Source organism: Lepidochelys kempii, chromosome 7 (assembly GCF_965140265.1).
Source record: "Lepidochelys kempii isolate rLepKem1 chromosome 7, rLepKem1.hap2, whole genome shotgun sequence".
NCBI classification, from domain to species: domain Eukaryota; kingdom Metazoa; phylum Chordata; order Testudines; family Cheloniidae; genus Lepidochelys; species Lepidochelys kempii.
In genome coordinates, this window is record NC_133262.1 from 25,892,806 (window position 1) to 25,916,258 (window position 23,453).

A 23,453-nucleotide genomic window follows, 5' to 3' on the forward strand; every position below is an offset into this window, starting at 1 on the left:
TTTCCTCTCCTCCAAGTGCTTCAAAATGGATTCCTTGAGGACCTGTTCCATGATTTTTCCAGGGATTGAGGTGAGGCTGACTGGCCTGTAGTTCCCTGGATCCTCCTCCTTCCCTTTTTTAAAGATAGGCACTACATTAGCCTTTCTAGTCTTCCAGGATCTCCCCCAATTGCCATGAGTTTTCAAAGATAATGGCCAATGGCTCTGTAATCTCATCCACCAACTCCTTTAGCACCCTCGGATGCAGTGCACCCGGCACCATGGACTTCTGCTCGTCCAGCTTTTCTAAATAGTCCTGAATCACTTCTTTCTTCACTTTTCTAGAGGGCTGGTCACCTCCTCCCCATACTGTGCTGCTCAGTGCAGTAGTCTGGAAGCTGACCTTGTTCCTGAAGACTAAGGCAAAAAAAGCATTGAGTACATTAGTTTTTTGCACATCTTTTATCACTAGGTTGCCTCCCCCATTCAGTAACGGGCCCACACTTTCCTTGACTTCCTTCTTGTTGCTAACATACCTGTAGAAACCCTTCTTGTTACTTTTAACATCCCTTGCTAGTTGCAACTCCAATTGTGATTTGGCCTTCCTGATTTCACTCCTGCATGCCTGAGCAATATTTTTATACTCCTCCCTGGTCATTTGTCCAAGCTTCCATTTCTTGTAAGCTTCTTTTTTGTGTTTTAAGATCAGCAAGGATTTCACTGTTAAGCCAAGCTGGTCACCTGCCATATTTATTATTCTTTCTGGACATTGGGATGGTTTGTTCCTGCAACCTCAATAAGGATTCTTTAAAATAGTGCCAGCTCTCCTGGACTCCTTTCCTCCTCATGTTATTCTCCTAGGGGATCCTGCCCATCAGTTCCCTGAGGGAGTCAGTCTGCTTTTCTGAAGTCCAGGATCCATATTCTGCTGCTCTCCTTTCTTCCTGTGCATCTTACTGTGCATACAAATCAGATATCAGGATCCTGAACTCGACCATCTCATGGTCACAGCCTCCCAGGTTCCCATCCACTTTTTGCTTCCCCTGCTAATTCAGGCATTGACTGTTTTGTACTTTACTGACGTCTTGCTGAGGGGAAATTCAGCTATTGAAATTCAGCTAACCATTGAATGTGCTTCCTTCAACCGAGAAACAAGAGTAACATTTACTGTTAAAACTGCTCTTACTCAAGGCAAAAGAAAGGTGATTATGCTATATAAAATAGTGCTTAAAACCACAAGAAAAAGATATAGTCTTTAAACAATTTGGAGTATTTCAGGCACTCTAGAGGTAGGATATGAAAAAGAAGAAAATCCATAGAATCGTCATTGTCGTAGTGATATTAATAAGGGGTCTGTTGAAAATAAGCAATGTTGAGGACTCAAGATATCAATTTTTAGTTTGGACTCTTGTTGAAAAAATGAAACTTGTTTTGCATTTTGTCAAAACGTTTAATAAAAAAAAAAACAGGCAAATGGAACATTTTAACTTGCAAGTGTGACTTCAGGCAGATTCTTCGGTGGTTGCTATGAGGTTTAGGGTCAGCTATTCCACTGATCTGGAGATAGTGGTCACACATCATCTAGACTTCGTTGTTCCAAAAATAGTATATGGTAAATTTATATAAAATTTGAAAGATAACATTGCTTGATATGACAACAGGCTAACACAGGTTGGGTTTAACATGTCACATTTAAATGCTAAGAAGTAAGGCAGTGCTAAAGATTTGGAAAGAATGACCCATCACAAATACTTAAAGGATATGAACCTTAAGCTAAACTTTGTTGATGATTACATTGCTCCCCCTATCATCCCAACTATTAACACATTTCCTTCTTTTCAGGTGTACATCCATTTCACACACTTCTGTGTGTGACTTCATAGGGGCTTCCTATCTCTAAAGATATAACTGAAAAAAACATTGTGCGTGCCAACTGAAAGGCTTCTTTGTGTATGAAAATGCCTTTGGGTAGGAGGGGTATTAATTCTATCAAATGGAAGCCACAACCATTAATTTCATTTGAATTAAAGCTGTCAAATGATTAAAAAAATTAACCACGATTAATTGCACTGTTAAACAAGAGAATACTATTTAAATATTTTTGGATGTCTTTTACATTTTCAAATATACTGATTTCAATTACAACACAGAATACGAAGTGTACAGTGCTTTATTTTTGATTAAAGGTATTTGCACTGTAAAAAAACAAAATAAATAGTATTTTCAATTCACCTAATACAAGTACCGTAGTGCAATCTCTTTATCATGAAAGTTGAATTTACAAATGTAGAATTATGTAAAAAAACAAAAGCCTGCACTCAAAAACAAAACAATGTAAAATTTCAGATCCTCCAAGTCCACTCAGTCCCACTTCTTCTTCAACCAATCGCGAAGACAAACAAGTTTGTTTACATTTGCAGGAGATAATGCTGCCTGCTTCTTGTTTACAGTGTCAACAGAAAGTGAGAACAGGCATTTGCATGACACTTTGTAGTTGGCATTGCAAGATATTTACATGCCAGATGCGCTAAAGATTCATATGTCTCTTCATGCTTCAACCACCATTCCAGGGGACATGGATCCTGATGACGGGTTCTGCATGATAACAATCCAAAGCAGTGCTCACCGACATGTGTTCATTTTCATTATCTGAGTCAGTTGCCACCAGCAGAAGGTTGATTTTCTTTTATGGTGGTTCGGGTTCTGTAGTTTCCGCATTGGAGTGTTGCTCTTTTAAGAGTTGTGAAAGCATGCTCCACACCTCGTCCCTCTCATATTTTGGAAGGCACTTCAGATTCTTAAACCTTGAGTTTAGTGCTGTAGCTGTCTTTGCATTTTGTCAGATCTGTAGTGAAAGTGTTTTTAAAATGAACATGTGCTGGGTCATCATCTGAGACTGCTATAACTTGAAATACATGGCAGAATGCGGGTAAAACAGAGCAGGGGACATGCAATTCTCCTCCAAGGAGTTCAGTCACAAATTTTAATTAATACCTTATTTTTTTAACAAGCATAATCAGCATGGAAGCATGTCCTCTGGAATGGTGACCGAAGCATGAAGGGGCACACGAATATTTAGCGTAACTGGCATGTAAATACCTTGCAATGCCGGCTACAAAAGTGTCATGCAAATGCCTGTTCTCACTTTCTGGTGATGATGTAAATAAGAAGAGGGCAGCATTATCTCCTGCAAATGTAAACAAACTTGTTTGTCTTCGCGATTGGCTGAACAAGAGGAGGACTGAGTGGACTTGTGGGCTCTGAAATTTTACGTTTTTGTTTTTAAATGCAGCTATGTTACAAAAAAAAATCTACATTTGTAAGTTGCACTGTCACAACAAAGAGATTGCATTGCACTACTTGTATGAGGTGAATTGAAAAACACTATCATTTTTACAGTGCAAGTATTTGTAATAAAAGATAATATACACTTTCAATTACAACACAGAATAAAATATATACGAAAATGTAGAAGAACATCCAAAATATTTAATAAATTTCAATTAGTATTGTTTAACAGTGTGATTAAAACTGTGATAAATTGTGATTAATTTGAGTTAATAGTGTGAGTTTACTGCGATTAATCGACAGCCCTAATTTGAATGAATTTTTCAGTAACTTTCTTTTTGACACTCTTGTAACTAACGTATTTACAGCTTGCATGTTTTAAATTATCTTATTAATAACTCTACTTCATGTTTTAACCTCCTTACTGCCTGTGACCAGGATCTCTCATTGCTATGCAATGATGAATGTACAGTGGTTATTAGTGTTGTGAAATTCTAACTCCCAGACCAATGTATTCATTTAAAGTTTATTTTGTGTGGGTGTGGTTTTTTTAAGTATTGAATCCTGTTTATGGACATACCTAGAATAGTGCAGAAAACCATTGTGCAGACTCCTCCATAGTCTGTTCTGTGTAGGTCAGGGCAAATAACAGGCAAATAAGCTAGGTTTGAGGACATCTTTCCCTGGGCAATTAAAGTTAGTCTGTTGTACTGTGGCATTTTGTCAGGCTTTATTCCCTCTAGTTGCCTCAGTGTCTGTTAAATTATTGCACCTCAGAACTGCACCTTCCCTGAGCAGAAGGAAACTTGTGCTGTTGAATAGGATGGATTTTAACCAATAGATTCATCATGCTGAGGACTACAGGTTGGATTTAAAGAAGATATAAAACAGTGAAAGATTAATTTATCCACTTCATGTTGATACCCTGACCATGTATTCATATTGTAATACCTGAATTTTTCTTCCAAAATATGTAGTATGATTTCTTCTCTAAATCTTTAAAACGATAAACTAAATATAACTGAACAATTTATTTAGCAAATATTGTACTTTACTACCTTGTATAAGATAGTATCCAAGTTACACTAGTTGCCAGTTTTACCCCAACGTATCAAATCTGAACCTAGCCCTTTTGTATTCAATACCAGTTAACTACTTTAATCGCAAAAATGAACAAAATACTGTCATCTTAGTTGTGGGAATGGAAGTGAGGAGGAAAGACAGAGACTCCTGCAACATTTAGAAAAAATGTCATTTGCATAAAATGAAGTTATCGAATTATTCAACCTATAAAAATATTAGACATTAGGCCTGCTCTACAACTGCTGAATCGGAATTAGATGCAATATCTAAAATTATTGCATGGGTATGCAGATCTGGGCTGATGGATATTGCTCAATTACAACTCTTTAGGTATTGATTGAATAGAGATATAATTTTATTTCTTTAGGACCTTGATCTGTTTTACTTACAAGTTACATTGATATATTGTACCAATATGCCACTATTGCAGCAGTTCATTTTGACTGGAAATGATCTGGAGAAAGGTGGCAAAATCTGGAGATGATACAAAATTACTCAAGATAGTTAAGTCCAAAGAAGACTGCAAACAGTTACAGGGGATCTCACTAAAGAGGGTGACTGGGCAACAAAATGGCAGATGAAATTTAATGTTGATAAATGCAAAGTAACGTATATTGGAAAACATCCCAACTTTACATACAAAATGATAGGATCTAAATTAGCTGTTACAACTCGAGAGAGATCTTGGAGTCATTGTGGATAGTTCTCTGAAAACATCTGCTTAATGTGCAGCAGCAATCAAAAAAGCTAACAATGTTCGGAACCATTAGGAAAGGGATAGATAATAAGACAGTAAATATTATAATGCTACTATATAAATCCATGGTATTGGCCACACCTTGAATACTGTGTGCAGTTCTGGTCACCCCATCTCAAAAAAGATGTATTAGAATTGAAAAAAGTACGGAGACGGTTGGAAAAAACCCCAATATTAAGGGTATGGAACAGCTTCCTAAGAGAAGAGAGAAAATTATTCGGACTTTTCAGCTTGGAAAACAGACAACTAAGAGGGGAATATGACAGAGGTCTATAAAATCGTGACTGGTGTGGAGAAAGTGAATAGGGAGTGGTGTTTATTCTTTCACATAACACAAGAACTAGCAGTCATCCAGCGCAATTAATAAGCGACAGATTTAAAATAAACAAAAGGAAGTTTTCTTCACACAACCTGTGGAACGTATTGTCAGGGGATGTTATGAATGTCAAAACGATAACTGGGTTTAAAAAAGAATTAGGTTCATGGAGTTTAGGTCCATCAGTGGCTATTAACCAAGATGGTCAGGGATGCAACCCCATGCTCTGGGTGTCCCTAGCCTCTGATTGGGAGTGAGTGACAGGGGATGATGGTTGCCTGTTCTGTCCATTCCCGAAGCATCTGGCTCTGGTAAATGTCAGAAGACAGAATACTGGGCTAGATGGACAATTGGTCTGATCTAGTATTGCCGTTCTTATGTTCTTATTGACTGCAATGTGTAATGAATGCTCTGCATAGAATGTACACATTAGTCCTATACACGCTGAGGATAGAGAGCAGATATGAGGTTATATATATATATATATAGGCTAGAAACATGCTTTCACATGCCATTTCTTATGTTCCTAGTACTATAATTAAAAGGTTGTAGTGCCAATATCCTTGAAAAATTGGAATTAATAGTTACATAGACCATTTGATTGCAAAAATATGTAACTTTTTCTTGTAAATGTATTTCTTGTTTTGGGGAATCTGAAATGAAACATGAGCCAACTGATCTCTCTAACATTTGTCTTTTCTTCTTAGCGTTCAATCAGTTTCCGTAGTGACAGTCGCCCTGATCTGTTTACCCCACGACCGTGGTCTCGAAATGCACCCCCTGCTAGCACAAAAAGGAGGGACAGCAAGCTGTGGAGTGAGACCTTTGATGTTTGTGTCAATCAGATGCTTACATCCAAAGAAATCAAGCGTCAAGAGGTACTATTATTTCTATCCTTCTAAACGTTTGACAGTTTTGTCTAAAGCAGTGGTTCTCAAACTTCTTACTAAGGCAATTCACCAACTGCATTTTGTCTCTTTGCAACCCTCTATTACGTATTTGCACCCTCTGCTCCAAAATCACAACCCTCATCCCATCCTGGCCCGGTGTGTAGGGGAGGCCCGGGGGTTGGAGAACGAGCCCAGTCCACACTTGCCTACAGTGGCGGCTCCTCTCCTGCAGGGCTGGACACAGCTCCCCACTTCGGGAGTTGTGAATTGGCACATGTGGTTGCAATGCCATTCAGGTTTGGTCTGGCTGCCGCTCCATCATGATGGAGTACTGTGCAGCACTGCGGCTCTGAATGCCCCAGCTCCAGCTCAGTAGGATCTGAGCCGCCACTAAAGTGTGGGGTGGCCTCACTCTCCAACATCCCTCCCTCTGGGGAGCTCCCCTGTATGTTTGTTTTTTGCCAGGAAAATATATCCCTGGATTTGACAACCCATCTAGAACCTTTCTGTGACTCACTGATGGGTTGGGATCCATCATTTGGGAAACACTGGTCTAAAGCATGGAATTCAAGGATGATGGTAAATTAGTAAACATTAGTTTAGCACTGAAATTACAGGGTAAAATCCTGGTTCTACTATGGAGAATTTTTCCATTGAACTCAATGGAACAGGATTCTACCTATGGTCTTTATAATGAAACCGTACTAGGTGTGTGTGTGTGTGTGATTTTTTTTTTTCTTTTTTAAGAACAAAGTTGCAATAATTTCTGTATAGTAACATTGATATTTGAAATTAAAATTGTTTGTGTAGGTGTGCATGTTTGGATGGTGGTGGTGGTGGTTTTATCTGTACTACCATACAGATAAATAATGCAATCAGAATAATGTACACGCTAGGTACTGTGTGCACACAGGAAAGCACAATCTACCAGGGAGCTTTCAGTAGGAGTTTACTATACAAATAATATACAGATTAAATCCGATGCTACCAGCACTCCTAGCTATTTTCGAGACACCACCAACTTTCTGAGGAAACTACAATGCCTTGGTGATCCTCCTGAAAACACCTTCCTGGCCACCATGGATGTAGAAGCTCTTTATACCAATATTCCACATGAGGATGGACTACAGGCTGTCAAGAACAGTATCCCTAATGAGGCCACGGCACACCTGGTGGCTGAGCTTTTTGACTTTTTGTCCTCACCCACAACCAATTCAGATTTGGGGACAACTTATACCTTCAAGTCAGTGGCACTGTTATGGGTACCCGCATGGCCCCACAGTATGCCAACATCTTTATGGCGGACCTAGAGCAACGCTTTCTCAGCTCTCATCCCCTAGCACCCCTCCTCTACTTGCACTACATTGATGACATCTTCATCATATGGACCCATGGGAAGGAGGCCCTTGAAGAATTCCACCTGGATTTCAACAATTTCCACCCCACCATCAACCTCAGCCTGTACCAGTCTACCCAAGATATCCACTTCCTGGACACTACAGTGCAAATAAGTGATGGTCACATAAACACCACCCTTTTCCGGAAACCTACTGACCGCTATACTTACCTACATGCCTCCAGCTTCCATCCAGGATATATCACACAATCCATTGTCCACAGCCAAGCCCTAAGATACAAACCAAATTTGCTCCAATCCCTCAGACAAACACCTACCAGATCTTTATCAAGCATTCTTGGAACTACAATACCCACCTGGAGAGGTGAGGAAACAGATGGAAAGAGTGAGACGGGTACCCAGAAATCACCTACTAAAGGACAGGCCCCACAAAGAAAATAACAGAACACCACTGGCCATCACGGACAGCCCCCAGCTAAAACCTCTCCAGCACATTATCAACTATCTACAACCTATCCTGGAAAACGATCCCTCGCTCTCACAGACCTTGGGAGGCAGGCCAGTCCTCACTTACAGACAGCCCCCCAACCCGAAGCAAATACTCACCAGCAACTACACACCACACCACAGAAACACTAACCCAGAAACCAATCCGTGTAGCAAACCTCGTTGCCTACTCTGTCCCTATATCTACTCTAGCAACACCATCAGAGGACCCAACCACATCAGCCACACCATCAGAGGCTCATTCAGCTGCACATCTACTAACGTTATATATGCCCTCATGTGCCAGCAGTGCCCCTCTGCCATGTACATTGGCCAAACCGGACAGTCCCTACGTAAAAGAATAAATGGACGCAAATCGGACATCAGGAATGGTAACATACAAAAGCCAGTTGGAGAAGACTTCAGTTTTCCTGGACATTCTATAACCGATTCGAAAGTAGCTATACTTGAACAAAAAAACTTCAGAAACAGACTTCAAAGATTTCAGAGTAGCAGCCATGTTAGTCTGTATTCGCAAAAAGAAAAGGAGTACTTGTGGCACCTTAGAGACTAACCAATTTATTTGAGCATGAGCTTTCATGAGCTACAGCTCACTTCATCGGATGCATAAAGACTTCAAAGAGAAACAGCAGAACTAAAATTCATTTTCAAATTTAACATCATTAATTTGGGCTTGAATAGGGAGTGGGAGTGGCTGGCTCAGTACAGAAGCAGCTTTGCTTCTTCTGGAATTGACACCTCCTCATCTGTTGTTGGGAGTGGACTACATCCACCCTGAACGAATTGGCCCTGTCAACACTGGTTCTCCACTTATGAAGAGAAGGGAGTTACCTCACATGTCAGTATATTTATGTCTGCATCTGTAACTTTCATTCTGTGCATCTGAAGAAGTGAGGTTTTTAATCACAAAAGCTTATGCTCTTATAAACCTGTTAGTCTTTAAGGTGCCACCAGACTCCTTGTTGTTTTTGTGGATACAGACTAACACAGCTACCCCCCTGATACTTACAATGTTACTCAATTGACCGAGGATCTACATTGGTCTCTGCTGGGTGCAGACCTTGGCACAGAGCCCTCAATTGTAGAAAGTCTTCTGGTGATGTAGAAGAGACTCTTTTGTGTCATGCACCCACAGCCTCCACTAATGGCCTGCAGCCAGAGAGGAACAACCCCAAAGTGGGCATGGCAGTCTGGAGAGGGAAATGTTGCCAGGACACTCAGGGAAAATGCTGATTCAAGGATGTCACTCTACACAGCCTATGCTGGCTGTGCTCTTATGGCACCCTTCCCAGAAATGAAAGTTGGCCTCTCTAGTCAACAGTGTAGGTGTACATTTCTGCTCTCCTCTCAGGGTCAGGAAGGTAATTGTCATGTGTCAGATTGGTTAAACCAGAGCATCAGAGGTTTAGGAGAATATAAACTTCTTGCAGGTGGGGAGGTCCTAATAATAGGATTCTACTAGGTGCCCTCTGCAAATATTTACAAATGAGGCACTGTCTGAAGAGGCCATGAAGAAGTGAAGGGAATGCCACTTACATAAACTTTACAGTACTGATTTTCCCATTGTGGTTCAATGCAAACATGATTTTCAAACTCTGGAACCTCCAGAATTCATAGAATCATAGGGGTTAGAAGGGACCATAAGGCTCATCTATTCTCTCCTGCTGCCACGATGCAGGACTTGTGTGTCTAAACCATCAAAGACAGACGGCTATCCAACTGCTTTTTTAAAACCTCCAGTGAAGGAGCTTCCGTGATTTCCCTAGGCAGTTTGTTCCATTGTCCTACTACTCTTACAGTTAGGAAGTTTTGCCTGAGATTTAATCTAAATCTGCTATGCTGTAGTTTCAACCCATTGCCTTTTGTCCTGCCCTCTGTGGCAAGAGAGAACAATTTTTCTCTATCATTGTTATGGCAGCTTTTCAAGTATTTGAATACCTCCGTCATGCCCCCCCACCCAATCTCCTCTTTTCCAAACTAAATATACCCAGTTCCTTCAGCCTTTGCTCATTTGCATTCAGCCTTTGGTTATCTTTGTCACTTGCTTCTGGATCCTTTCCAGTTTCTCTCACCTTTCTATATAATGGTGTTCAAAATTGGACACCATACTGCAGCTGAGGCCTAACCAGTGCCAAGTAGAGCAGTACTGTCACCTCCTGTGACTTGCATGCTATGCCTCTGTTAATGCAAACCAAAATTGCATTTGCTTTTTTTGTGACAGCATCACATTGTTGACTCGTGTTGAGGTGGTGATCCGCCACAACTCCCAGATCCTTCTAAACAGTGCTGCTGCCAAGCCAGTTATTCTCCATTCTGTATTTGTGCATTTGGTTTTTCTTCCCTAAGTGTAGCACCTTACATTTCTTTGTTAAATTTCATTTTATTGTCTATAGCCTAGTTTTCCAATTTATCAAGATCCCTTTGAATTTTTGCTTTATCCTCCGAAGTGTTTGCAACTGCCCACCCACTCCCAACTCTGTTTCATCTGCAGATTTGATTGGTATGCTCTCTTTCTATATCCAGATCATTAATAAAGATGTTAAATAACACTGGGCCCAAAACAGATCCCTGTGGAACTCCTGTCAATCTGACATCATTCTATTAATAGTTACTCTTTCTTTGCAGTTGCTTAACCAATTATGTATCCACTTAATGGTAGTTCTACCGAGCCCACATTTCTCCAGCTTATTTATGAGACTGTCATGTGGGACTGTGTCAAAACCCTTTTTAAGTCCAGGAATATTGTGTCCACTGCATTCCTCCTGTGCACCAAACCTGTTACCTTGTCAAAGAAGGAAGTCAAGTTGGGAATGATTTGTTTTTAGTAAATCCATGCTGGTTGCTCACCCATTCATCCTCAAGGTATTTGCAAATTGAATGTTTTGTTCATTGCTCTAATAGCTTCCCAGGTATTGAGGTCAGGGGGACTGGTCTATAGTTCCCTAGCTCCTCCTCCCCACCCCCCTTTAAAGATGGGCACTATATTAGGACTTCTCCTGTCATCCAGGAGCTTGCACATACTATTCCCAATGATTCTGAAATTTCTGCTAATTCCTTCAGCACCCTGGGGTGAATAGCATCAGGGCCCGCTGACTTGAATTTCTTCAGATTAGTTAGAAACATGTCTAACATTCTTTACCTTTCCTGATCTGCAACCCTTCCCTTTTATTGTCTATGATAACTTTGCTAGTGGTCTGGTCACATGTTTTTTGTGTGAAGACTGAAGCAAAGTAGGCATTGAACAGATCTGTCTTCTCATCGTCCATCACCAACTAACCACCTTCATTGAGCAGTGGACCCACACCATCCCTGGTGTTCAGTGTGGTTTTTTTTTTATGGGACATATTTGTAGAACCCCCCCCCCCCTTCTTGATGTCCGTTTGTTGCCAGTTGTAACTCGTTCCTTGCTGTGGCTTTCCTGATTTTGTCCCGACACTCTTGAGCTATTCCCATATATACTGCCTTGGCGATGCCCCTCCGTCCATTTCCTGTATATCCCTTTTGGTTTTTAAAGTGCTAAAAAGCTCCTTGTGCAGCCACATTAGTCTCCATTAGAATAGCTTTAAGTTGAGCCTCTAGTACAGAGGTGGGCAAACTGTGTGGCCCATGGGCCTGTCCTGCCCAGCCCCTGAGCTCCTGGCTGGGGTGGCTAGCCCTCGGCCTCTCCCCTCCTGCCACGCTGCTGCGCAGGCAGCGCTCTTGGGAATGGGGCTGCGTGCTCCTGCAGAGCAGCAGTGTGTGTAGCTCTGGCCAGGCGGCGCAGCTCCCAGACATGCTGCTCTGAGCAGCATGGTAAGGGGGCTGGGGTTGGATAAGGGGCAGTCAGGGGACAGGGGGCAGTTGGATAGGGCGGAGGTTCTGGGGCGGGCCAGGGGATGGGGAACGGGAAGGGTTAGATAGGGGATGGGGTCTCAGAGAGCTGTTAGGGGCGGGGGTCCCGGGACGGGACGGTCAGGGGACAAGGGGGGTGGTGGTGGATGGGTCGGAGGTTCTGAGGGGGGCAGGCGGGGCGGATGGGGGTGGGAGCTAGGCTGTTTGGGGAGGTACAGCCTTCCCTATCCGGCCCTCCATACAGTTTCACACCCCGATGTGGCCCTCGGGCCAAAAAGTTTGCCCACCCCTGCTCTAGTATTACATCTTTTAGGAACTGCCACCCCCCTTTGACACCTTTTTCTTTTTAATTAGTCTCTCCATGGGACCTTGCCTACTCTTGCTCTCAGGTGGTTTAAATCTACCTTTTTCAAGTCCAGTGTCCTTGTGTTGCTGTTCTCATATCCTCCTTTCTTTAGGATCTTGAATTTTATCAGATCATGATCACTTTCTCCCAAGTTCCCAACCACCTTCATGTTTGCAACTAATGTATCCCTTTTTGTCAAAACCAGATCCAAAATGGATGATCACCTAGTTGTTTCCTCCACTTTCTGAATCAGAAGGTTGTTCCCTACACATGCTAAGAACTTGCAGGACATGTTATGTTTTGCTGTGCAAGATGCATTCTGAGTAACTCCTATTGAAGTCAATGGCTAAATTCGTATTGACTCAAGGGTAGCAGAAGCAGGCTCTAATTTAGCATGACTGCTGTATTTCTAAGTTAATTAGCTTTCTATTGAAGGAAATATTTAGTCCATGTGAGGTATTCAAATGAAAGGTGGAAAAAGGAAAATGTTTTAAAACCAAATTTAAACTCTGATTACAGATCACTTTACCTAGAAATAACTCTAGCGCTCCATTTCCAAGGTGTGTATATATATTATCATTTGTGTTAGGCCAATTGCCCCTAAACTCCAGCAAATGTAGCTATCAAGGATTTTTCAATTCTACAAACACTTTCAGCTGTAACATTCAAGTTTATAATATAAACTTTCCCAGAACACTTGAGTCATAAAACAAACAGTAACCTCAGACAGTCTCTCTTGCAGGTTTTAACAAAGTGCAAGAATTCATAGGAAATACCTTTTAAAAATTGAGAACTTTGAAGGACACGTTGAAAAATAGAGTAATGAACTTGTTTGCATAGGATAAACATTCTGTCTCAATCCTGCTCTCAGCCCAAATAACTATGTGGGGAATTTCAAAGGGGTGTTCTGTTCTGTTCTATAAAGGTTCTTACATTGTACTCATCATCATGGTATCTGAGTTCCTTGCAGTAGCGTATTAAGCAATGTGACTAACATTTGTCATGACTTTGTTTTCTCACCCTCTCTCTGGAGGGAAAAGTACATGCAGTGAAGTATTTTGTTTTGGATTTTTTTAAATAACACGTTGCTCTGTATTCGTTAGGAAAGGTCAAAGAAATGTACCTTGCACTTCAAGCAGAAGATGGTGTGGTTTATGATGATGGTCATTAGTTTCTGTGGGAGTTCATCCCACAGTTTTGGGCTGGTGCCTGAAAAAGCTTTGTCTCCTACACAGATGAGCTTTGCCGTTTTATTGTAAAAAGTTCTCTTGTGCCAGAGGAGCAAAGTTTTCACCACAGTCTTCATCCTACAACTTAACTTTCTCTTTTACATTTCCTGGGCCCAGGCCGTTAAACTTCATCTAGTATTCTGTGAGACGCAAGCATTGAGAGCAGAGGACAGGTTTGATGTGTTGTGGTAGTCATTGCTGCTGAGGAAACATGCCGCAGCATTATGTACCAGTTGGAGTTTCCTAAGTACTGAAAGCTTTATGCCTAGGAATACCGTATTGCTATGGTGCACCTGGAAGGTTACAAAGGTGTAAGTAACATAAATTAGGTTATTTTTTTTACCAGGAAGGGGGACAGTCCCCTGGCCCAACCAGAAATGGAAGAAAGTACATTTGTATAGGGAAGGAATGCTTTCTTTCAAGCAAGAAATGGAGCTGCTCTGCAGAAGCTGCTGCAGCTTCATGGTTGCAGTGATCCTTCTGAGACAAATGCCAGTTAACCAACTTGGGGCAGATCATCAAATGGTTAAAATTGTTGAGCTGTGACCATTTCTATCTGCAAAGGATCTGCCATCATGGTCTATAAAATACAAAACTTCTAAAAGATTTTTTAAATCCTGATTTTTGTGTGTTAATAGTTGACAAACTTGTTTAGTGAACAGAATTGTTTACATTAATATTTTTGCACTAATGCTCTATCCCCAGAATACCTGAATCATATAACTTAATTTTTACTATGCTTGGTTAGAATTGGATCATATAATTTAAGTTAATTGGATACTGTCATTGGTAAGATACTGCACTGGAAGTGTGCATAACATTAAATTGCTATTTATTTCTAATAATAAAATGCAAAACTCACTTCATAAGAAGTGGCTAGTATGAGAAGAAAGTCCCACAGAGCTATGTTTCCTTCAAGGAAAAAATACTGTGCCAAATTAAAAGTACTTTTTAATACCACCTATACATTTAAAGGGACCCCAACATTTGTTCCATTAGACAGTCTGAAACCTTTTGCCAACTATGCTTTGTAAAAAACCCAAACACAAAACTGTCTCCTAATTAGCTGTATAATCAGCAATTATTTTACCAACAATAGTTGATATAGTTTAGTTACATCAAATATCATAACAAATAAGATGGCCTCCTGGATTGGAAACATGTCAAACCAAAAACTGTACTTGTGTAACTTTTTCAGACAAGAAATGTTTCATGAGAAGTCTTGCAAGAACTTGTCTTTAAAAGTAATGCTTAGCAAATGGTTGATTTTTACAGATTTATTTCTTCAACTAGATTTAGGAAGAAAATGTATCTCTGCACTAATACAGCTGTTCAGAATATAACAGCAACTTTTAAAGTTGAGTACAATTTAAATAAGAAATTTATTATGTCCTTTTTTACAGGCTATCTTTGAACTTTCCCAGGGAGAAGAAGACTTGATAGAAGACTTAAAGTTAGCAAAAAAGGTATTTATATAAATAAATGATACAAAAATTGTTGTTTTTTGCCTTTAACCCCCCCTGCAAACCCCCCCCCACTTTTTTAATAGTAGATTCAATAGTAGCAACTGCCATCTAGTTAAGGTTGAAAAACAACTAGTACAATCCCTGTTTTTACACTCTTAACATTCTGAAACATTCAAATTTTTGAGTGTGTTTTTTCTAATTGGTATCTAACACAAAGTGTGCTTGTGAAAATTTGAATAAAATACTATCAGCCACTTTAGAGTTATGGGAGGATTTAAGAGCTATCTCTAATTTCTTAGATATCAAATATATGCTAAAGTTTGCTTGTTTTTGCAGGCTTATCATGACCCTATGCTTAAACTCTCCATAATGACAGAGCAAGAATTAAACCAAATTTTTGGAACACTGGACTCTCTAATCCCGCTACATGAAGGTATAATTTCGTTCAATGAATTATGATGATTCTATGCTCATTTATACTTGGCATGTTCAGCAAGTGAATTTTTATTTTATTTTATTTTGATCAGATCTCCTTAGGCGGCTTCAGGAGGTCAGGAAACCTGATGGATCTACTGAGCATGTTGGTCATATCCTTGTGGCCTGGGTAAAGCTGATTTTCTAATCAATTTTGAAGTTAATTTGTAACTGTTTCATTGGTTTGTATCTTTTATCAGACCATTTATCTTTTATATTGAGTATCTCTTCAAAAGTATATTTCAAGTCTTAAGTTTTAAAGAGACAGTTGGCTAATAAGAATGGCAATACAATCAAATTAGGAACATTTCCCCTAAATTATCTGACTTGTCATTTCAAATTTAGAAAAGGATGTATTTCAAAGCCCTAGTTGTTTTAGTGATAAGCAGTGTTAAAAGCACTTTAAGTAAAAATCATGTTCCAGAGTAGAGCTACACTGATTTATGCCACCTGAGGATCTGACATGACCCCATGTTTATATGGAAAGATACAGAACCTTTCTTTTGTAAGGGTTTAGATGGACAGTTTATTTTATAGTATAAAGAAAGTGATTTTATAATCAGCAGAAAATAGGTTTTGCAGTTTTCAAGGCAATAGCCAGTGGAAGATATTTGGCAGCCCTTTTCAAAACACTGGGCTATTAAGAGTCAGAAATGTGTGCGTGTGTGTGTGTAATGAAACTAGTTAATAACTGTTGGTGAGTGACAAAAATGTACCCTAGTTTTCTTGGAGTAAAATAATTATGAAATTTTGTTTGTTTTGTATTTAAACTTCAGCTTCTCCAAATATGGTTAGAGGTAATTTGAATTTAGAAGATTTTATGTATATTCATGTATAAAAATAAAGCTCTTTAGCTGAGTTACCACTAAAGTGCCAAAGGCCCAGATTCACAAAGGTACTTAGGCACCTAAGTCCCAGTTTTAGGCTGACTGTGATCCACAAAATCCCCGCTGGGATGCTACCTCGATCATTTTCTAAACTAACTTACTTTTTCAGGGTAAAAGTTCTCTAGACACCTAAATTCTTGCCTCTGGGGATGCACTTGCTGCTGATGCCTTTTAGGTGTCGGGATGCCTATCTCCCATCTAATCCCCAATGTGATAAACAAACAGGTGCTCTTTTTCCTATCTTTCCCTAATCTGGCACGTACTCAGAGGCTGCCAACTAGATTGTATCCCAGTCAAAAGGCAGGGAGGAGGTGCTGCCCATGTATTCACCTGGATTGTTGAAGACCCAGGTTCAATTCTCTTCTCCCCCCCCCCCCCCGCCTGGAGGGGCGGGGGCAGGAGAGGAAGAGACTATGAATGAGAGGTAGGAGATCCCCAATGGTGTGCTCTAACCACTGAGCTATGGAATATTCTGATGTGGGGCTCCCTCAGTCTCTCCTCCTTGAAGCTGTTCCACTCTTTATAAATACTTAGTCACTGGGTCAGAGAGAGAGACTCTAATCCAGTAGTTAGGGCAACCACCTGGGTTGTGGGAGACTCAGGATCCAGTCCCCCTGCTCCAATGACTCTCTCTTTATATACTGTGAAATAGCTTCAATATGACAAATGAGGGTGCCCCACACGTGAATATCCCATAGTTTGGTGGTTAGGGTACCTGTTTCTCCCCGTTCATGTTATAGGAAGCCTGGGTGCCTAACTCAGGCTTTGTGGCTTGCAGCGTTGTTCCTCTGTGGATCCACGCCTAAGCGCCCTAACCCTGTGGTACCTTATTGAGCCTCTCAGCTCTCTGTAACTGGGGGATCCAGCTTAGCAGACTCCGAAGGTCTTTTGTGCTTTCCTTGGTGCAGACTTCAAAGCTGAACTAGTTGCCCTGGTTATCAAATCCTTGATTAGTCAAAGGTTTCAGGTGCTTCCCTCCCTACCCACCTGAAAACACTTTATATGACTGAGATTGTATTTTATACAGCTGGAACCAACAAGTACCAAAATCATAAAATAGCTTTTGTTCTCAACAAGATTTTGTTTAGGCCAAAGAGGTTTGGAAAAGCTTGTGGTAAGCATTTGAGACTGTTGGACACTTATGCAAACCAGAGTACTAAATCTTTTGAAGCTTCATAATCGATAGGTGATGTACAGTAATTCAAAAATAGTCTGTAAAAGTCCCTGCCGTCTTTTGATCATCTTGATTTCTTTAGCTTGGGTACCTTGACTGTTTATCTTAAAATTGTGGGTAAAATTTTCCTAAGCACCTAAGTGACTTAAGAGCCAAAATCATGCTATACAAATTTTACCGTGTGTCAAGAACAAACTAATAATACTCCATATAGTATACATCTTCACATCTAACACACACAATCCATTTTGTTTTTTAAATACATCTAGCATTAAGGTTTGCACAAATTTGGCAGCCAAATCAAATCAGGCCTGTTGAGTAATCATGGTTGACAAATGTGGTGTTGCACCCCAGGAATCCAGTCTGAAGAGTAGGAGAATGGAAGGATTCCACCCCAGCCTTGGGCTTCTCACCCCGAGGGGTTGCACTTAGAGATTAAGCGGGGTCCAAGATGCATTCAGTTCTGAACAATAAGCCTCAGAAGAGGAGGTGCTGGGACAAAATGATAAATTTAAAAAGCAGTGAGTTACCAGGCCCAAATGTTATACAGCCAAGAGTTTTGATGGAGCTTAAGAGTGAAGTCACTGAGCAGCTAACAACAAATCTGCCTTTTTCTAATTAAAAAACAAAACATAACAGCTACTATACCGGAGTATTTGAGAGCAGGAGATCTTCTTGTATTTGAAAGTGGTTCTAGGGGGTGATCCAGGGAATTACAAACAGTAAATTTCACATATATACTTGGTAAATTGGTCAAAAATATAATTAAATTAAAAAACAAAAGAAAATGAAAATACTTGGAAAATTCTGATATGATAGGGAGCATGGTTTCTCCAAAGGAAAATCATGCCTCACTAATCTATTACAATTCTTTGAATGTTTCAAAGTGGTGGATAAAGGAGAACTAGTTGGCATAATTTAGTTAGAATTTCCACAAACCTTTAACAAGGTCCCTCACAAGAGATTATCAAAAAAACTATCATGGGGAGAGAGTAAGTACTATCATAGATCAAAAACTTTCTTAGAAAAGAAAGAGTAGGAATTAAGAGTCACTTTTCATATAGCAAAAGTTTAACAGTGGTGTGCTTCATGGTTCTATATTAGAACTAGCATTGCTTGATATACTAATGATCCGGAAAAGGGATTGCGCAGTCAGGTGCCAAAAGCTGCAGATGTTACACATTTAGGTTAGTCAAGTCCACAAAAGACTGTGTGGAAATTCAGAGGGCACTAACCAAACCAGGTGAACGCACAGCCCAATGGTAGATGAAATTTCAGTGTTGATAAATGCAAAGCAATGCACATTGGAGGGAAAAAATGAACTACTCCTATACTTCACATGTTTCTAAATTCAACAGTATCAACTCAGGACAAGGACCTGGGCATTGTTGTGGACAGCTCAATTAAACATCTCTTTTCAGTGTGCAACCGTGGTCAAAAAGTGAACAAAATGTTAGGATACATAAGGAAGAGCATGTAGAATAATATGGAAAATATAATTTAGATATAAATGCAATGATTCACCACCTTGAATAACGTGCAGTATTGGTCACACCATTTCAAAAAGGTTATTGCAGAATTAGAGGAGATATAGAGGAAGGCAATGAGAATTATTAGGAATATGGAAAACCTCTCTTGTAGAGTTTAAAAAGAGTAACGATAGACTAGAGACTAATGGGGGGGAAACAATAACACATAATAATAGATGATATAAAGGAAGTAGATCGGGAGATTCAATTGTTCCGGTCTCCTAACAAAAGAACAAGAGGACATTTAATTAAATTGAAAACCAGCAAATTCAAAACTGATAAAAAATAAAAAAAAAAAATTCTCACAACTCCTAATCAGACTGAAATTTATTGCCACAGGATGCCACTGAACCAAGAACTGAGCAACATTTAAAGCAGAATTGGGCATTTATATAGGTAACAATATCAACATTTAATATAGTTAGTTCTAAATTTTTTTTTAAAGTGATAGAAAATCTAATCCTTTATTCCAATCTCTAATAGAGAGTCGGATGAGACTTTCATGGTGAGTAGATTCTACCACACCTACCTTCTGTGGGGTATCTTGTATCTTCTTCTGAAGCGTCTGTGGTGGCCGTTGTCAGAGACTTAAATGGACCACAGGTCTGATCCAATGTGCCAATTCCTTGCTTCCTATAGAAAAGCTACAAAAATTTACCAAGCACTACCACCATTTATTTTTGTTCAAATCTTCACAACCGGTCACATTTGGCAGTGATCTTTTTCTTCATGATGAAGTCTGGTCAGTATTTTGCTTGGGAAACCTCCAACAGAAGGCCAGGTGGTGTGGGAAATGTTTCAGTAAGTAAAGTCCAGATCGAAAGGACTACTTGGGATGACTGAGAGGGAACGCACAGGACTGAAAAGCCCAGAGGCTAGGTCTTCCATGCAAAAGCATTGAGCCTCCTCACTATCTCCTGGTTCTCTCTGGCTGACTAGTAGTGTCTCCACAGAGCCTCTTCCCACCTGCTGCTACTCCAGGAGCCCTTTTCATTGGGGAGACTCCCCAACAGGAACCTGCTGAATTAATGCTTAAGGGGTGATGAAGGAACAATGGTGAGGACTATGTACAAAAGAATTTGCAAATTAGGAGTTAGCACAGTATCATGGCCAAATCCAAACTCCAGGTACTTTAATTTCTGTCTTATCTAATGATTTACAGGAATAATTGTAGAATGATTTATCTTGCTGCAGGGGAAATTTAGTAATTGGGGAAGATATACCTTGTAAACATTATCTAACTCCCATTTTTACTAATGAGCTATGGTTCAACACCAAGGAGAGAGACCTCTAAATCAACTTTAAAATACCTGAAGCAGAGAGTGATTTTTTGTATAGCACACAGCCCTTCTGCTTTCAGTTTTACAGCTTATAGTTTCAAAATACATTTTTCTCTTTCCTCAGTTGCCTTGCCTCAACTCATATGATAGCTACTGCAGTAATCAAGTAGCAGCCAAAGCCTTATTGGACCACAAGAAACAGGATCACAGGGTGCAAGACTTCCTACAGCGCTGCTTAGAGTCTCCTTTCAGTCGCAAACTGGACCTCTGGAATTTCCTTGACATCCCAAGAAGTCGCCTAGTGAAATACCCACTGCTGCTCAGAGAAATTTTAAGGCATACTCCAAATGATCATCCAGATCAACAGCACCTTGAAGAAGCAGTAAGTTTTTTGTAACAAATTTTATAGCGTTTAGCCTCAGCTCTGAAGGGTGTTCCATAAAACTAATTCTAAACAAATGAATGGAGTGTCTAAATATGTAGATTTTTCTGAAAATGTAATTAGGCCACATGGCTGTTAAAGTGACATCCAGAAAGGGTAGATCATTTTCTCCCTGGAATAGCAGCTTCAGCTTCTCCATATCAGTTGTACTGGGGTGTTTGGAGCCACTGCATCAATGTAACGGCCTAATCCAGAGGACATTGAAATCAATGGAAAGACTCCCAGTAACTTCAGTGGACTTTGGATCAAGCTCTAAATGCTGACATGCAGCCCATTCTCTGGACATCTCTTGATCATCTTTTCTTAATGTGGCCTTCCATGCAGGTTTACGGAGGCCCAATGTGGAGACTCCCTCTTAACTGCCTCCTCATTCCCAGCTTTTAGGGGGTTGTAGAAGCACTCCTGTTCAGCCAGATTGATTACCTGAACAGTCTCCATACCCAGGTGAATTTCACCCACAGAAATTGTATTGAAAAAGATATGGTTTGAGCTGGCCTCTATTCCATGTTTTATTCTGATCAGTGTATGTGGTATGAAATAAAAACAGATGAAGTGAGGTGAATTCAAAGCATATCCTTTTAAAGGAAAGGGCCTGACTGACATGTTGACAGACTTCTCTCCCCTTTGCCCTTTCTTTGGGAGTATGGCATGAATGTCACAACATAGCTAGTAAGATGTATTATGCAACAAATTTGTTTGAAATAAACCATTTTACATCCTTTGCAGTTTTTTTTAAAACATCCCAGGCATAATTATTACAAATTAAATGGAACTACATTTAATTAAAAGTTCTATCCTTATCAGAATTCATTATTAGCCTTAGTTGTAAGTAGAGCTTGTAGATTTTAAGTTACTTGCTGAAAAATTCAGGGGCTATTTTTTTTGACAATGTAATATTTCATAAGACACTACAGAATATGCATCTGCTATCACTATGCTACTCGTTACCCAAATGCCTTGCCCAGCTCTACTCCTTAATATAAAACTGATCAGCTATGATGCAAAATTTAGAGCCTCGATATGTGGAGTTTACATGCAGATTTAAGTTTTAATCTACATGCTTTACAGTGTGTGCTTTTTTTCCCTATAAATTTCTCTTTAAATCAAAAACTATTAGAAACCTTAATAAAACAGTTCTGATTCTTTATTTCAAGTTTTTGTTTGGTCTCTAGCCAATGTCTGATAAAATACCTTCTCATGTCAAAATGCTTCCTTTCCAGGAATGATATATTTGGTAGCAGTTTTAACAGTATATAATCAGGATAATTTTTCTTGGTATTACAGTAATTTCATATAGTTTTGCAGTAATCTGTTTAATCAGAGTAGTGTTTATCTTTGAAATGATGTATGTCACAAACTATACAGTTGCCAAGTTAAATTCAGGACAAATAATTACTAAATGTTATCTCCTAAAATTGTTAGGTTTATAAAATAAATTTGTGCTCCCATCTGGAAATATGCTCTGCCAGTTAATCCCTGGTATATTTCTATTGGAATTGATAGAATTAATTTGGGAAAGAATCTTCAAAAAGAACCATACATTATGCACATTCTACAGATTCTGAATGGCTGCATATCGCTTTCAGCCAATCTGTTCAAAGGGATTTACATAATTGTACAATTATTTACCAGTGACCCTAGAATGAGTGGTAAAATTCCAGTTGGCTACAGCTGTTAGCTCTCCCTCTTTGCATGCCCATAACTCAAGCAGGATGAATCAATTAGTAACAAATTTACTTACTGAGTAGTGTATCTTCTATTTAAGAACTGTTTACAAGCTGCTTGCTAAATACTCAAAGTGGGCTGTAGGCCATGAAAGCTTACGCTCTAATAAATTTGTTGGTCTCTAAGGTGCCTCAAATTTATTAGTGCATTACCTCATGGAACACTTTCTCCGCATGTTGTGAATAGTTGCACTTCTATATTTGCATTGTGTTGATGTAATTTGTCTCTGGTTGAATGAAATTCACTAATAGTGTGAATTTTTAGTAAACTGAAATTTTTGTTTTGACATTCAAGTATTTGAGTTTAAAATTTGGTTTTTGCAAGTAGTCAGGCTAGTGATACTTGTGCTTGAATGTTTGCAGACAATGCAGATGATTGTGAATACAGTCTAAAAATTTATTTTCTAATTTGAGTGAATATTTCCTCAAAATTTTCTTCATTATTAGCTAATTTCTACCTAAAAGAATCATGGCCACCTGGACTTCTAATCCCCTTCCCACGCTGTCATCACATATAACACCAGATAGTGAATACAATTAAATTTTAAAAGGGATTGCTCTTAGTGGGGTAGTGGAGAAAGATCTAACCTTCAAGCAGTGAAGAGAGAAATTGAAAAGATTTTGGATGAGGTGGGTGACTGGGTGAGGACTGCATCAGAAATTTAGGTAGCCAAATAAACGTGTTTTGTTTTGCGCGTATGGCTGAGGAGTTCTCAAGACAATAGCTAATCCCTGGAGAATGCAGAACACAGGAAAAAGTGAGAGGGAACACATTTAAATATAAACGTATTCTTTTATCTAGATAATAATCATATCCTGTGTTAATGAACTCCTCAGCTTTGACCACAGAGTTTATTTAGCCAGGGAGGACATGGTTATTACCTTATAAAACAG

At 39.6% G+C, this 23,453-nt stretch overlaps 1 protein-coding gene across 5 annotated transcripts in view; it reads left to right on the forward strand.

Moving 5' to 3' along the window:
• ARHGEF3 (Rho guanine nucleotide exchange factor 3) overlaps positions 1-23,453 on the forward strand; it is a 312,788-nt gene that overhangs the window by 267,412 nt on the left and 21,923 nt on the right. For all 5 annotated transcript variants that reach the window (XM_073351503.1, XM_073351505.1, XM_073351504.1 and 2 more), the window contains 5 exons: positions 6,131-6,301; positions 14,987-15,049; positions 15,386-15,482; positions 15,577-15,653; positions 20,518-20,775. In XM_073351503.1, coding sequence (XP_073207604.1) covers positions 6,131-6,301; positions 14,987-15,049; positions 15,386-15,482; positions 15,577-15,653; positions 20,518-20,775 — 666 coding nt within the window. The remainder of the gene's footprint in view (positions 1-6,130; positions 6,302-14,986; positions 15,050-15,385; positions 15,483-15,576; positions 15,654-20,517; positions 20,776-23,453) is intronic.